Source organism: Mauremys mutica, chromosome 3 (genome assembly GCF_020497125.1).
Source record: "Mauremys mutica isolate MM-2020 ecotype Southern chromosome 3, ASM2049712v1, whole genome shotgun sequence".
Classification (NCBI taxonomy): domain Eukaryota; kingdom Metazoa; phylum Chordata; order Testudines; family Geoemydidae; genus Mauremys; species Mauremys mutica.
The window spans coordinates 89287358-89304946 of NC_059074.1; the positions used below are offsets into that span (position 1 = coordinate 89287358).

The 17589-nt window shown below is 45.0% G+C and overlaps 1 protein-coding gene across 1 annotated transcript in view; it reads left to right on the top strand.

Annotated features, from left to right (window-relative positions):
- LOC123366466 (dermatan-sulfate epimerase) overlaps window positions 1-17589 on the top strand; it is a 275329-nt gene that overhangs the window by 150272 nt on the left and 107468 nt on the right. The window contains exon 9 of the mRNA XM_045009972.1: window positions 16325-16443. Coding sequence (XP_044865907.1) covers window positions 16325-16443 — 119 coding nt within the window. The remainder of the gene's footprint in view (window positions 1-16324; window positions 16444-17589) is intronic.

Genomic DNA, 17589 nt, shown 5'->3' on the forward strand with positions numbered 1-17589 from the left:
CATACCAAACCATCCCCTGTTAGACAGGACAGTGATAGGCGATCTGTCCCCAAGTGAACAGGGGAGAGATTTTCACTCAGCTTTTGGCTCCTCAGTAAACTCCCCTAAGTTACACTGCATGCTGTTTCTGACAGAGCAGTTGAAAGATATTTGGGGTTAGGGATGGGGGCGGGATGGCCTATGAGTTAGAGAACATGTCTGCACATTTCTGTGTATTGAGTATACAACATCTTCCCTTTGCCCCCGTGTGCACTGATGATTCATGCTCCTTGCAAAAATAAACTGCAGGGGGGCAGGAGTTGTTTGCAAATTCTTCTTTTAAAGCTTTTCCTTTCATGCCTGTCATTGTTAATCTTTCAAACAAAGGCTCCATCTACACTTGGGGCTAGGGCTCTGATTCCCAGCTCCTGCTAGCTCTCATCAATGTAGTATTCTAGAAATAGTGGCTTAGCTGCTGTAACATGGGCAGCAGTACAGGCTAACCACCCCAGGCACGTACCCACCTGGGGTCCACACAGTATGTACTCGGGATGGCTAGTCCTTGCCTCCACTCGCTGCTGCCTGTGCTACCATGGCTACACTACTACTTTTAGCATGTGAGGTCAATGAGAGCCAGTGCGAGTATGTCTACTGAACCTGGGAATCACACCCCTAGCTCCAAGTGTAGACATACCCACAGATATGTTGTTTGTAGTTGCCACCCTGCTCCCTCTCCTTTTTCAACTTTCAAAAAGTTACAGAGTGGCAAAAAAAAGCATAAGAAAAGTCTCTAACTTTGCCACTCTGTAACTTTGCCAAAGTTGGATAAGTTTTGAAAAGTTAGAGTAGCAAAAGGAAAATGAATGGGGGGGGAGGATGTAGAAGTGGGGAACACACCAAACCTGTGTGTCCACCAGGCTGAAGAAGGAACTTCTTAAATGATTAATTTCGCAGTAAAAATTGCACAATAGGCCTTCCTCGTATTTCCGGACATCACTTTTTCCGATAACTAAAAGCATTTTGGAAACATGTTTTGCACTAATCAAGCTATTCCTGAGATGTTAGCAAATTAATACATTGAAGTAACATTTGAATTAAGGAACTTTCAAGAAAAGGAATAACATATACATTTGCATTCCTGTAATACAAGAGTTGGGGAAGATTCTAGGGAAATGACTTGCTGACTTAGATAGAGAAAAGGCTTATTTTCTTATGAACAGACAAAACCCAGTCTTGTATTTATATTTCCTAGTGTCTTGTGCATCTGATCCTTGGTAACAAGGCAGATTTGCATAGGAAACCTGAGTTCGAGTGCTTGACCATGTCCATTCCATATTAGGTGTGTGTGTACACCACATGCACCGGTACCGGAAGTTTTCCCTCAGCAGTACCCATAGGGGACCGGCTCTGGTGCCCTCTGGAGCGGCGCACACATGCCATGGTATAAGGGGTGCCACCGGCTCCCCCCACCTTTGTTCCTTCTTGTTGCTAGTGACAGTGCTGGTACATCTGCTGCTTCGGCTATCGTTCTCGTTCTCTGTTCATAAGAACTCTGTAGAACTTGTAGTATAGTTGTAGATAGTTGTTGTAACAGTTAGTTAACCTTAGTAGTAGCTCTTGAAGTTCTCGTAGTCCCGAGCGGGACTCAGCCGGGAGATGGGGCATGACCCGGTCCCCTGGCTTTAAGCCCTGCGATCACTGAAAACAGCCTGTGCCTGTCAGTGATCCATATACCAGCTGCCTACGGTACTTAAGCGAGGGGCACATAAACAACAAGTGTTGTATCTGCCAGTCCTTCAAACCTAGGATGAAGAAGGAGCGCAGTATCCATGTAAAAGCACTCCTAATGGAGTTGACACTCACTACAGCACCGGAACAGCGGTCCGACTCTACGCTGAGCACTGTGGCCTTCATGCACAGTGCTCAGCCGGTGCCATCCACGAGCCGACACCGATCTCCCTCCATGGCGCCCGTCAAGAAGCCGAACAAGACTGTGAGGGGAAGAGCTCCTACCTCCCACAAGGGAAGGAGTGGGCCGAGGGCAAGCCAAACCCGTGCCGGGCAGCTCAGTGACCCCTTGGGAAGTTGGGCCCCAGCTCAAGTCAAGCGGTGCAGCCCATCCCATACTTTGCCTGCGACTCCAGATAGCAGTACAGGCCTCGGCCAGCTTCAGGTGCCGTCGAGGCCCGAAGCCCTTCAAGCAACTCAGAAGATCCTGATGCTCCTAGTGCTGCCCACACCGGCTCCTGCGGTACCCCAGTCTCGGGGAAAACCTGCGCTGGGACCTATGCATGTGTCCCCTCCTCAGCAGCACCATTCCCCATCAAAAGGGACGTCCCACCATCACTCGCCCACCCAAAGCCATCACGCCTCAGAAGTAGAGACGCAGGCTCAGCAGAGCCCTCTTCGGTCTCCGCACCAGTGGTACCGATCGAGGGATTCGAGGCGTACCTCACCGGTAGATTGGCACAGACCCTCTGATGCACGTGCCACCCAGTCAGATCTCTGGGACCGGCCTTGACCATCTTCAGGGGCCCGGTACCGATCACAGGACAACCAATCGCAGGCCGACATCACCTATGTGCAAGAAGGAGGTTACTCTACTCCAGAAGATTCTTCTAGCATATGGCCAGTTCCGTTCAATGTTCCGGTACCAGTGGAGTAGCATGAGACGTGGATTGCAGATCCGCCAGATGCTGTTGGTCCCTGGGACCCCGACCAAGACATCCGTCTCGCTCAGACAAGTTGGCTTCAGGATGCAGTGACCGGCACTGGTCAGACAAGAGCCACCACTCCGCCCAATCCTGGTTGCCTGCTACTGACCACTCCACGTATAGCTCCGGCACGGAGCGAGGTTCCCTGACTGCAGGACAAGCCCTGGTACCTGCGGTGCCGCCTACATCATCAGCACCAAAACCAGTCCTCAGAGAGGCCAGCAGCCTCAGTATCCCATCCCTTTCCAGTGCTCGAGGCTTCAGGGGTAAGACCTCACAGGTCCAGGAGGACCCAGGGGAGCAAGCTGCTGGACCACCAATGGATGTGGAGGTTCCTGTGGCACCAACATCGTCCTCATCACCACCAGATGAGGCTATCATAGGGACCCTCACCCAGTTCCTCAGGATGATGCCAAAGCACAGCAGGAACTTTTGAAGAGGGTCGCTTCCAACCGGGGGCTTCAGGCAGAGGAACTGGAAGAGCCCTCAGACATTCTGTTTGACAGCCTATGCTCCTCAGCTCCTGCCAAGGTGGCTCTACCCCTTCAAGAAGGGGTTTCCAAAATCACTAATGCCCTGTGGCAGACCCCCTCTTCCCTGGCCCCTATCTCTAAGAGGGCTGAACACAAATACTTTTTGCCAACGAAAGGGCATGAGTACTTATACTCTCACCTAACCCCAATTCCTTTGTAGTCGAGGCAGTTAATTACAAGGAAAGACAAGAAAAACCTGGGGCCACCCCCAAAAATAAAGACTTGAGGAGGCTCGATCTCTTTGGACGTAATGTTTATTTGTCTTCCAGCCTTCAGCTGAGAGTGGCCAACCACCAAACCCTCCTTGGCCAATATGACTTCAATATGTGCAAGCCATGGCCGAATTCGAAGGTTCACTCCCCAAGGCTTCCAAGAAGGAGTTTTGAGCAATCCTCAATGATGGCATGACCAGGGCCATGGCGGCCCTCTAGGTGGCTCAGATGCCACTGATGTTGCTGCCCGCACCATGGCTTCCACTATCTCCATTCAGCGAGTCTCCTGGCTGCTCCTCTCTGGGTTGTTCACCGAGTCCCAGCAGTCAATGCAGGACTTGCCCTTCGACGGCCAAGCCCTACTTGCAGAGCAAACAGACAGCAAGTTGCATGGCCTTAAGGACTCCTGCAGCACCCTGAAAACCCTGGGTCTCTACATCCAAGCCTTGGCACATAAGCAGTTCAAACTGCAGCAGCCTCAGGTCCAAGGAGCCAGCCTCAGCTGGACCAGACCCACAAACGAGACGAGGGTCACCTGAGCCACCCGCCTCCACCCTTTGCCCAGTCGTGCACAACCCATACCAAGCAAGGGGCCAAACAATCGTTTTGAGGGTGCACCTGAGGGCGACCTACCAGCCTATTTCCCAGATCCATCTTTACCAATGTTCTCCAATCACCTTTCCCTTTTCTTCCCTGCTTGGACCGCTATAACTTCAGACCACTGGGTCCTCAGCACAGTGCAGCAGGGTTATACTCTCCAGTTCCTTTCTACCCCCTTTTCTACCCACCTTTCCTGTCCCTCTTTAGGGACTCTTCTCACAAGAGTCTACTCGTGCAGGAGGTAAAGGGGTTACTACAACTGGGTGTGGTGGAAGAAGTTCCTCTCGAGTATAGGAACAAGAGGTTCTATTCCCGGTACTTTTTAATTCCAAAGGCCAAGGGCAGTCTACAGCCCATCCTGGACCTGCGAGACCACAAGTACCTAAAGAAGTTAAAGTTCCCCTCCCTGGATCCAGGAGACTGGTATGCCGCCCTCGACTTGAAGGATGCAAACATCCACATAGCAATCTTTCAAGGACACAGATGCTTCCTCTGGTTTACAGTGGGGCTCCACCACTACCAGTTAGTGGTCCTCCTGTTCGGTCTGGCGATAGCACTGAGAGTGTTTACATGTTGGTGGTAGTGACTTACCTCGGGCACCGGGGTATCCAGATCTACCTGTACTTTGATGACTGGCTGGTCAAGGGCAGCTCCAGGTCTCAAGTCCAAAGGGATGTTGTGGTGCTTCAAGCCACTTAATGCTCCCCGGACCTCCTGGTAAATGACAAAAAGTCGACGTTAGTGCCAGGGCAGAGGACAGAGTTAATCGGAGCAGTCCTCGACTCAACCTGCGCCAGAGCGTTCCTGCCGCTGGAAAGGTTCCAGACGTTGACATCGCAGAACTCTCCATATTCCCCGACCATGGCCAGGGTCTATCTGCGTTTGCTGGGACACATGGCAGCATGCATGTACGTTGTCCACCATGCCAGGCTCCCGATGTGGCCCATGCAGCAATGCCTGGGGACAGTCTATTCCCAGTCCCAGGACACCCTGGAAAAGATTGCTACCATTCCCCAGGCAATACTTACCTCACTATGATGGTGGTCCAACCACAGGTCAGTCCTGGAGGGGGTTCCATTTGACAACCTCCCTCACTCTATCGTGTTGGTGTCAGAGGCCTCGGACGTTAGCTTGGGGTTGCTTCTCGGCGACCTCCAGACACAGGGGATGTGTTCCCCAGAGGAGGCAAAGTTGCACATAAACATCAAAGAGCTCAGAGCCGTCCAGCTGGCATGCGGAATCTTCCTACCCCACCTGTCAGCCAGGTGGTGTGAGTCCTAATGGACAACACAGCCTCGATGTTCTACATCAACAGGCAAGGGGGAGCGTGTTTGTTGGCTCTCTGTCAAGAGGCACTCCATCTACAGGACTTCTGCATCAGCCACAAAATCCACCTGGAAGCTTATCACCTTCCCGGCATCAAGAATACACTGGCAGACCAGCTCAGCAGAGACTTCTCCTCTCACCACGAGTGGTCGCTCCACCCAGAGGTAGCCTTCATGATCTTCCAGAGGTGGGGAACTCCCCAAGTGGACCTGTTCACCACCAGACAGAATAGGGAGTGCCATCGGGTCTGTTCTCGGAAGGTCTGAGCAGGGGATCCCTCTCCAATGACTTCCTTCTATCATGGTTGGGGGCCTGATGAACACATTCCCACCGATCCCACTCATCAGCAAGGTGCAGGTTATCGTGATCATCCCAGCATGGCCTTGCCAACACTGGTCGGCACACCTATGAGCCAGGCAGTGGCCCCTCCCTGGCCCCTGCCCAACCATCCAGACCTGCTGTCACAGGACCACAGTCGGTTATTGCATCTCAACCTCGCAGCCCAGCACCTTGCAGCCTGGATGCTGCATGAATAAACCCTGAGAACGGACCTGTTCGGATGTGGTCCAGCAGGTCCTCCTAGAGAGTAGGAAGCCCTCAACCAGACTGACTCACCTGGCCAAGTGGATGAGATTTTCCCACTGGGCTTCCAAGTGTGGCATCTCTCTCTTGCATTCTTCCGTTCAGTCCATCCTGGACTACCTGCTTCACTTGAGGAACCAAGATCTGGCACACTCCTCCATTAGAGTACACCACGCAGCCAACTCCACTTTCCATCCTCTGATCCAGGGCCAGATAGTGTTTTCTCATGACATGACAGTCAGATTCTTGAGAGGCCTCGAGAGACTCTTCCCGCGGGTACAGACCCATCCCACAGTGGGATCTTAACTTGGTCCTCTCCAGCCTCATGGGCCCGCCCTTCGAGCCACTGGGCTCCTGCTCCCTTTCCCACCTGTCATGGAAAGTCGCTTTCCTGGTGGCAGTTATGTCAGTGAGACAAGTTTCTGAGATTAAGGCCCTGACCTCGGAACCACCATATGTGGTCTTTTACAAGGACAAGCCTCAGTTGCAGCCGCATCCAGCCTTCCTGCCGAAGGTGGTATCTATCTTCCATAAGGGGAGGGATAGCTCAGCAGTTTGAGCATTGGCCTGCTAAACCCAGGATTGTGAGTTCAATCCTTGAGGGGGCCACTTAGAGATCTGGGGCAAAATTGGTCCTGCTAGTGAAGGCAAAGGGCTGGACTCAGTGACTTTTCAGGGTCCCTTCCAGTTCTATGAGATAGGTATATCTCCATATATTACATGAACCAGGACATCTTCCTTCCAGTACTCTGTCCCAAACCACATAAGACCAGCAAAGAGAGGCATCTCCACACGCTGTACATCCAAAGGGCATTGGCCTTCTACCTAGAGGGTACCAAGCCCTTCCAGAAATCAGCTCAGCTTTTCATCGCCACAACAGAAAGGATGAAGAGCCTTCCAGTGTCCTCGCAGAGGATTTCCAACTGGACAACCTCTTGCATACGCACCTGTTACGAGCTGGCGGGCTGCCAATACTCAGAACCTACTCAACTAGAGCTCAGGTGTCTTTGGCTACCTTCCTGGCACACGTACCCATCCACGATATTTGCAAGGCCATGACATGGTCCTCTAGTTCACAGGTTCACGGTGCATTATGCCATTACGCAGCAAGCCAGGGATGATGCTGGGTTCGGCAGAGCTGTGTTGCAGTCTGCACATCCGTGAACTCCTACCCACCTCCATTGGTACATCAGTGTGTGAAAAATCTGTTGTGAAATTTGGGGTGACAGGTGTTATATCACTGTATGTTTTTACATCAGTGAATGTTACTGTTATGTATGTTTTCTTACTAATGAGCATTCATGGGTGCCTTGTTTAGCTTTTAGGAGAGTATGCTAACGGTGCATGACAGCAAATCTAAATTTAAAAATTTTGGTTACAATTAGTTTTTGGGTTAGTGAAGTCCTATGGTTTCGGTAAGGGGCATGAAGTGGTGTCCTCTTAGTGATATGAATATTATCCATTCATTTTTCCAATGTATGGGATTGGCTGAATGATACAACTTGTGGGTCTTTCGTCCTCCAAATGGGATTTTTAGCCCCATCTTCATTACTGGGGTTGAGATTTTTGTCTCTGTCAGCCTGGTATACATTGAATGGCTCATGGTCCTCAATCTCAGTGACGTCACTCAGCTGGAAAGGAAAAACATTCATACCCTATTGGGTGGCATCATTTTCCTTATTACCTCCCAGTGTTCTGGCTGCCCTCTGTAGCAGCTATATAGATAGGGTTATATGGTCTCAACCCTGGCTTGGGCAGGGAGTTGGCTACATGGCCACGTCTTGAGGTAGGGATGCCCTGAGGGATTCTTGGAAGTGCTCATAGCTTCACAGCCGAGCTTTGTTGTGAAGCTGTTTTAGGCTCTATAGAGACTAGATTTGACATCATGTTTATATTATCCACCAGTAATTGCAAAATATCTTTGTCAAATATAAATAAATGCTTCTTTATAGGGGGATTGTGTAGAACCTCAATCCAAAAATCAGTTTATCAGGAACCAATTCCCAATCAACTAAAAATAAAGTCACAATTTGCTCAGTTTAGCTGAAAATTAGAGCGCAAAGATCATAAATCCGATTGAGAGAGCAGCTAGTTTGAAGAAATGTCTCATCTGAAAGCACTTTTTCTCCACTGTGTGATGCCTTTTAACTCCTCTCACTTTGAATGTTAACATTATGTGTTGTTATTAATTCGGTAAAATATTTTTGGGATACAGCTTTGAATTAAAACAGCCATACTCAAAAACTACAGCTATATTAATACTCATGACCTCACTAAGAATTCCTTTGGGCAAGAGGCTTCAAATGTTTTTCAGATGGGAGATCTGTGACTTGGCTGAAAGTTAAAGTGTAGCTGGTACATTTTGAAGCACATGATGGGGTCAGGGACCCAAACAGCCCCTCCACAGGGGGATGTTCACCTGCTCATTCAAAAAGGGGTGACTTCTCCACTTGCACTCAGACCCCTCAGAAGCCCCTTCATTGCAGCCGTGTGGAAGAGGCTCCATGGTATTTGGTGCAGGGCATTCTGAGACTCTATTATGCACTAACTCTCCAATTTCTGGGCTGTATTAATTTCATCTCTGTGTCCTCCACCACTGCTGCTGGACCCAGCCAATGACAACATAGCTCTGGAGAAATCATGCTGCTGGTTGAGGAGAGGCCAGGAAAAGTGGTTTCTATATGTATGGATAATGTCTGCCTAGCTGATCCTCTAGGCTGTGAAGCCTTACACGCCGCAGACTTATAAGAGGGCCACAGCCCTCCCTCATGAGGAGATTTTTTTAGGAAATTCCAACAAAGAAACCTCACAAAAATTGCCTGCCTTTCGGGTTCCCTCCCATGGCTTTATCAATGGGAAGGAGTAATTGACCCCAACATTTTTGCTTATTCTGTGCCTTCCATTCACCACTTTAAAAATGTATGTTGTATTCCTGTGATTTCTTCCTCCCTTGTCCTCTGCCCCAAAATGAATGTGCATGCTATTTTTAAGGGAACTGAAAATTAGATCTAGATTCTGCCTGCAGAAAAGGAACACTGGGAAATTCAGTCCGTAGCATAGCAAATGTGTATTGTTACTACTGTTATAGAATCATAGAAATGTAGGGCTGGAGGGGACCTTGGGAGGTCAGCTTGTTCAGCTCCCTGCACCGAGGCAGGAACAAGTAAACCTAGACCGTCCCTGACTGGCGTTTGTCTAACCTGTTAAAAACCTCCATGATAGGGATTCCACAGTCTCTCTTGGAAACCTATTCCAGAGTTTAGAACTACCCTTCTAGTTAGAAAGATTTCCTAATATCTAATCTAAATCCCTCTTGTTGCAGATTAATCCCATTATTTCTTGTCCTCCTTTCAGTGGACATGGAAAACAACCTATCACTGTCCTTGTCATAACAGCAGTTAACATATTTGAAGACTGTTATCTGGTCCCCTTCAGTCTTCTTTTTACAAGACTAAAACATGCTCAGTTTTTTTAACCTTTCCTTGTAGGTCATGTTTTCTAAATCTTTTATCATTTTTGTAGTTCTCCTCTGGCCTCTTCTTAAAATGTGGCATCCAGGACTGGACACAGTACTACAGCTGAGGCCTCACCAGTTCCAAGTAGAGCAGGATATTTACCTCCCATGTCTTACATAGGACATTCCTGTTAATACATCCCAGAATCACAGCCTTTTTCATTGTTGGCTCATATTCAATTTGTGATCCCTTATAACCCACAGATCCTTTTCAGCAGTACTATCAGCTAGCCAGTTATTCTCCATTTTGTAGTTGTGCATTTGATTTTTCCTTCCTAAGTTTAGTACTTTGCACTTGTCTTTATTGAATTTCATCTTGTTGATTTCAGACCAGTTCCCTAATTTGTCAAGGTTATTTTGAGTTGTAATCCTGTCTTCCAAAGTGCTTGCAGCCCCTCTTAGCTTGGTGTCATTCGCAAATTTTATGAGCATACTATGAACTCCATTGTCCAAGTCATTAATTAAATTATTGAATAGTATTAGATCCAAGACAGATCCCTCTAGGACCCACTAAATATGTCTTCCCAGCTTGACAGAGAACTTTTAATAACTACTCTAAGTACATTTTAACCAGTTTTTCTCTTCCTCCTTTATAGTAATTCCATGTAGACCATGTTTCCCTTCTTTGTTTATGAGAATGTTATGTGGGACTATGTCAAAAACCTTACTGAAATCAAGATATAGCACATCTACCTCTTCCCCCCGTCCACTAGGCCAGTAACCCTGTCAAGGTTGGAAATTAGGTTGGTTTGACAAATCCATGTTGGCTAATACTCATTACCCTATTATGTAAGCACCTGAGGTAAATTCCGGAGGGGCTCTTTGTTCCCGTCTTTAAATATAGATACTAAGTTTGCCTTTTTCCAGTCCTCTGGGACCTCACCCATCCTCCCTGAGTTCTCAAAGATGATTGCTAATTGTTCTGAGATTGCTTCAGCTAGTACCCCTAGGGTGACATTCATTAGGCCCTGCCCACTTAACTACATCTAACTTATCTAAATATTCTTTAACCTGTTCTTTTCCAATTCTGGCTTGTGTTCCTTTCCCCTTATTATTATGAGTCATAACAACAGCACCCAGAGTCCTCAGTCAGGGCCTCATTGTTCTACGGACTTTTCAAATGTGTAGTAAGAGATTTTTCCTTTGCTGAATAGCTCAGAGTCATTGAGGGGGAGGGAGGAAGGATAGCTGTAGCAGTGATAGGAACATTTTCCTACATAGACTAACTGCAGGCACAGTTAGATCACAGTTATCCCTAGTGGTCATCTACCTAGCCATTTTTATGTAGCATTTTCCTGTAAGCTGCACAACAGCAGAGCATTTTCAGGAGTGATTTGAAGGAAGAAGGAGTTGCTTTACAGTCTGATTTAAGACTCCAGTGCAGCTCTGTGCAGGCCCAAGAGTTTGCCTCTGCACTTATCCTGCAGGCCTGAAGCATTAAGAACCAAAATGGGACCTGTTTGCACCCTGAAGAATCAAACCATTGACTTATGAGCCTAAATATGATTAACTGTAGGTGCCTAAGACCCCATTTTTTGAAAAATGTGACTGAAGGCATTTAGGGGAGTTAGGTAAACCGACATTAGCTAAATCGGATTTGAATAGCTGTGAAGACAGGGCAACTTGGCTTTTAACTCAGGTTGGCTGCTCAAGTCCAACTTCAGTAGCCCCTGTAGGCTTAAACTTGAGCTGTTAACCTGAGTTAAAAGTAGAGTTGTCCTGTCTTCATCACTATTTTAACCCAAGTTAGGTGACATGGATTAGCTAATCTGAGTTAAGAACACACCTTTTATTTGCAATGTAGACATACTCCCTGAGTCCTTACTCATGACCAATAAGCAGATGACCAGCATGCTACCTACACCTAAAAAGGAAGGTGTAATACTTTCCTAGAGAGCATAAGATAGTATTTTACCAAAGTAAATCAACAATAGCAGTCACTTAAGTCAGACAAAGAAAAAGTTTTGCTGATTCCTCTCTGTCCGTTCTCAGCTGGAGAAATAATGCCAGATGTTACTCATGCAATGTCATAAACCTGCGACTCAAATTTCAAGGCAAACTAGAGGGGGCATAGAAGTCTCCTGTGAGAAAGATGTTAAAAATAAACTAAGAATACTGATTTTGTGAGTGAATTTGTTTATTTGAAATACACAAGTACCTGCTTACAGTGAATTTAGTAAAATTCTATTTCAAGTGAATCAGAATGAACTTCCCCCTTGTTACAATGCACTGCAATCTGCATTGCTATTCCAGTTAGTCAAGTTTTTCTGTAGATAAAAAGTGACTTTCGTATAGGAAATTTCCACTGAAATGATATTCCTCTAATGATCTTTGTGGGGATGTGGTAATTACAATTTACAAACATGGTTTCCTCTTCTCTAGTTATTTTCCTAGACTGGATACCTTTACACTACTTGTCATGGCATGTATTGTAATATGGAGCTAGGAATGTATGTAGCAGTGATATATTAGAGACTTCAAACAGAAGTGAGTTGTTCTATCTAAATCACCTGAGACATTCTTTCTGAGTTATCTGGACTGTTTGAAACTATCAGCGCTTCACTCCTCCAGGTTGTAAGAATGCTTTAGCAGCATTAGCATCCCCATCTTTATATGTCTTGCTTCCTGCTGAGATAATATTTATAGCATTTCTGACCTTTGGGTGAACTCCCAGGTGTTAGTAGCAACTAAATGAGGAGTTTTCCTCTCTTCTCATCTTGGGTTGAGTTAGCTGCTGCATGTTCACAACAAGATACAAAGGAGACAGTTACAGTAACAAAAATCTAGAATACTTCATTTTTTTAAGCCTCCAGAAAATGAGCAACATTCTCGAGCACGGTCAAGTTGAAGCTACTCTCTAAAGGAGTACAGTCCCACTGGAAGAGGCATTTGTGTAATTAATCTGTTTAAGCATTTCAGGTTCAGATCTCTTATTCCTGAAACACCATCAGAGAGAAATTTTCATAATACTTTGGATTTCTGCAGTCCCTTCCAAATTCAAGGATTTCACAGTGATACGTAACTATGAATGAATTAAGCAGGGGTCACTCAGGGGGAGGGATAGCTCAGTGGTTTGAGCACTGGCCTGCTAAACCTAGGGTTGAGTTCCATCCTTGAGGGGGTCATTTAGGAATCTGCGGCAAAAATCTGTCTGGGGGTTGGTCCTGCTTTAAGCAGGGGGTTGGACTAGATGACCTCCTGAGGTCCCTTCCAACCCTGATATTCTATGTTTTTATTTTAAAATAAGTGGTGTTATCCCCATTTTACAGATGGGGAAACTGAGACTTAGAATTTGTTACTTTCCAGAGGCCTCAGAATGGGTCAGCAGCAGAGCGAGGAAAAGAACCCTGGTCTCTTACCTTCCAGGCTTGTCTTTTAACCAACATAAACTCTTCAGGGCAAGGACTGTCTCTCACTGTGCTTGTACAGTGCTTAACACAGTGGGGCCCTGATCCTGGTAGGAGCCTCTAGGTGCTCTGTAATACATATAATTAATAACAATAATACTTTCTCCAAACAGTAATATATTATCAATTATTGCTGTGATATCAACACTGCTGAATTTGATAAGCATATTCACCTCTCTGTTTTTTTTCATCCAGTGTTTTAATGATTCAGCTGACAAAGAGACACTAGACTGATCTGCTTCTTATTGTTTCATACATACTTCAATCCTTCTGGAGTTTCTAAGAATTCTCCACAATGGTAATGATAACTAAAAACAATGGAATCATTGCTGTTAACCACTCTGCTGTCCACCTCATTTTCCAGATCATCATACACTGAGCCACACCAATCTTAATACCAGTCACTTAGCCACCTTTCTGTTAAGCTTTCCATTTTGAAAAATGGCTACCTAGTTCTTCTTTGCTTCCGATCACTGAGATACAATTATGTAGTTCACGTTATTTTTAAATGACAAGGTGTGGGAGAGCCTACTTCACCTACTGCTGTAGGTACTTGATTGAACTTGCCAGAACATTAACATGCAGCACGGATTATTTTGAAAGCTTTCTGGATAAAGAGAAGAATATTTGCAGAAATGTGCCCATGACTTAAAGCAATTCATAGAAAGCACATATGTCTTAGAGTAGTGGTGGGCAACCCGCGAGCCACACGTGGCCCATCAGGGTAATCCGCTGGTGAGCTGCAAGTCAGTTTGTTTACATTGACCATCCGCAGGCACGGCCACCTGCAGCTCCCAGTGGCCGGGAATGGCGAACCGCAGTGACTGGGAGCTGCGGGCGGCCGTGCCTGCAGACGGTTGATGTAAACAAACTATCTCGATGGGCCGCAGGTTGCCCACCACTGTCTTAGGGAGGACATAATCAACTGCAGTTTGGATATTTAGAGTATATAAAAGAAGGGTAACCATATTTCTTGTTAAAAATGAGTTCGTTCATTATTTTGCCATTTCAAAAAATGTCCATTTAACAAAATATTAATCTATTTGATGGCTCTCTACTTGCAGACTGTCTTATGAGTAGTTTTCGTAGATATGCATTTTGTTCTTGTCAATCTGAGAAACTCTTTTGGGGAAAAATCTAAAACCCCTACTATCTTTAGACAATTATGTGTCTGAAATTTGTGGCCTCCCATTCAGCCATCCCTGCAAATATGTCTAAAAATATGCAGAAAAAAACCCCAAATTTCCATAAGCATGACAACAAGATAGTGTGTCTAATTTAAAAAGTGTTTAAAATCTTCCAGGAAACTGTGAGTGCAGGTCAGGGTGAAAGGAGGATATATGAATAGTTTTAAAACAGCAAAAGCAAATGAGGAAATTCAGACAAATTGTTTCAACAACATTAAGGTTGAGTCACAAACCAACAATTAAAAGCCAGGAAATGCAAAGTAAAGGATAACATTCCACCTTTAATACATATCGTTATATTTCTTTGGTTTTGTAGGGAGGATGAGAGGGAAACTGTTTACACATGAATTTGAAGCAGAATGATGTTCTTAATTTTGGATTTCCTTGCTCAACCCAGTTTCTAGAACATCCCTACTATAAAATTGTTTTGTCTGGGAATAATCATGTTTTTAGTTAGATTTCTGGACCCACAACATTTGAAAAAGATTTGCAGCCTCTCCTCATGTTTCTCTTTTCCCCATTACTACCTCTTTTTGTCCTCCTGTCAGTGTACATATTATCCTGTTGTATGCACCTTTACTGTTTTTTTAAACAGCTTTCCTTCCCCTTGCTCTACTCTGTCCCCAAAGTTTCACTTTACTCTGTCTCTGCGGGAACTGCTACACCCTGTAACTCCATAATGTTTGCTCTCTCTGTTCTAGACAGCTCTCTCTCTCCCGCTCTAAGGTATTTTGTAATTCTCGAACAATACTGTAGCAATAGACTATATAGAATTATTGATGTTCTAGATAAACCAGATCAAAACACTATATTGGCCTCTTTTCTTCTCTCTCTCTTTATTGTATAAAAAATATCGTATTGGGGCTGAGAAACAAAATAACTTCTTTGCTTAATCACTTCAGTAACCAATGTACATGCACTGTATTAGACAAGTTCACTTTCTGATGAGATTCCCATTTACAGTTTTGCAAAGGTCAGCAAGTTGGCTCCAATGAGAAGCAAAAAGATACAGTTGGTAATGACACGCTACCTAACAGAGATTTATGCAAGTTTAGCTGTACAGACACCAGGGCAGGTGTCCAGAGTGGCTGGAGGTTGGGCTTACAGTCAGATCAGCTAGGGGATGATGACTTTCATACTCTGCTAAGACTCCTGGTTTGCCTCTTACTGTGAATGCATGGTGCGTAGATGGTTGCCTGGATAGGAAGCACATATCACCTATAGCATTAGCATCAATTTGTTTCTACACACTCTCTCCCTTGAGCAGGATGATACTGGAACATCAGGCATTAGTGCAAATTTTAGATATGAGATTGATGATGCTCACCTGTATGCACAATAGTTTATCACTTTGTTTGAGCTCAGGAAGGAATTTTTTTTCCTACACAGCATATTGACCTTGGTGTATAGAGTCAGCGTTTAGGGTTGGCAGTTAGTTCTGTCTCCATAGGTAGGTGTTGCTGTTATCTTTCCCTGGAATGCTGTAGCAACTGCCGTAGGGTAGCTGAGGACCTCCTCAATATTGTTTGTGTAGTTTTCTACTTCCTTCACTGCAACTTTTGGTTGAAGCGTCTTGTGGTATGTTTGTATGGGCCTAATCTCTATCCCAAAATGTGGGCACCATTTTGGGAGCTGGTGAAGCTAAGGCATGACAGAGGAAGGAGGAGAATAATTGTCATGGGAACACACCTCTGTCAAATATGGTTTGATCTCCCTGACCGAGAGTTTGGCTACATATTTGCAACCCCTCCTTTGATGGTAAAATAGGTAGTACTTTAAAATAGGTAGATTAGTACTTTAACTTGAACCTCCTGCCGCCTTCCTCTCTCCTGGATATGTCCTTCTTCTTATGCCTTGTCTCCACTAAAGGGGAAATTTGATCTAAGCTACACAGTTTGAGTTACGTAAATAGTGTAACTCAAATCGACGTAAGATCTACTTACTGTGGGGTCCACACTATGCGATGTCGATGGAAGACGCTCTCCCGTTGACGCCCCCTACTCTTTAATCCAGTGAAGTACAGGAGTTAACGGGAGAGCGATTTGCGGTCAATTTAGCGGGTCTTCACTAGACCCGCTAAATCGACCACCGATGCATCGATCGCTGCTCGTCGATCCTGTGGTAAGTGTAGACAAGTCTTTAGTGTCAAATTAGAATTATCATGGGTAAATAGGTGCATCTTGTCATGCGTCTCTTAAACAGCACCAGAAGAGTAGTGAGTTTTCTTACTGCTTTCACTAACAGTGGGAAATCTTGTTTTATGATTTCAGAGAATGATGAGGAACAGGAGGCTCTGACATCTTTGGACAAGCCTGGCTGGTATTCCCAAGGTAACGCTACCCATCTTTATGAACTGCTGAAGAAGATGACGGGCAAGCCAGAACCCAAGGTATTCAGCAAGAGAAGGGCAAGTTATCTTAATAGATCCACTTACCACCATTGATCTATTTATCACCAAATGAGCATAAATTAGAACCTTATTACTGAATGTAGTGCTGAGTAATCCCATTGAATTTCCATGGAGATTACTTGCAGTACTTTGTACTTCACCTAGTAGTAAACATTTGAAGAAAATGCCCAGTAGATATTAAAGTTGGGTCCTATTAGTTAATTTACACCATAACTCTCCTAGTGCTGTTGTTGTCTGCATGATTATTTGTTTAGCAGTGCCAATGGGCTTGTGTACAATACACAAGAATACAGTTCCTTCCTGCAGAGCGGGCAGTCTAAAAGATAGATATGTGCTGGGGAATCCAGTATTGGGGATAAAATAGTGTTTCTTGTATTTATTAATACAGAACAGCAAGGGAGAAGTTGACGAGTTACATTCAAATTCTAGGAATTATAGATATATACTGCCTTTCTCAAAAAGGAAAAATAAATGTGGTACAGAATATATATCTGATTATGCATGTGTGTGTATATATCTACTCCGTGTGCACGTGTGTGTAATAAAACCTGTGTAATTTTCCTGTAGAGAAAACAGATGAACAAGGTTGCGTAAATAAAAACTTGGACCATTGTGTCACCCCATTCAATGGGTGAAATCCTGACCCCTTTGAAGTCCATGGGAGTTTTGCCATTGACTTCAATAGGTCCAGTTTCACCCAATATGTAGGTTATACATGTAAGTACAACATGACAGAAGGTTCCATTCAGAAATAAAGAGAAATGATCAGAATTTTTCTTTGTTTCAAATATTTCCCAAATTTGTTACATTTTTTTGAAAATTCTGTTTTATCTGCTTCTCAGTTTTACTTCACTGCTGTCTAATATGCTAGTTTAGTCAACCAAAATGCCCTAGCAGTGTTGTCCTATGTGCCACTCATATTGCAGTGTTCTATTGTAATGTCAGTGGAAGGCCAGGGCATGGAAGGTATTCAGAGGCAAACCAAGGTGGAGTGAAAGGCCTGCAGTGAGGAGGCTTTTTTATAAAAAGAAACCAGATTTTAATAAAACATCCATTTGTTGTGTCCAGATAAATCTAGAGGAATTTTTATTTGGTTGTTTTAGAAGCTCTCTTTCTCTATCTCTG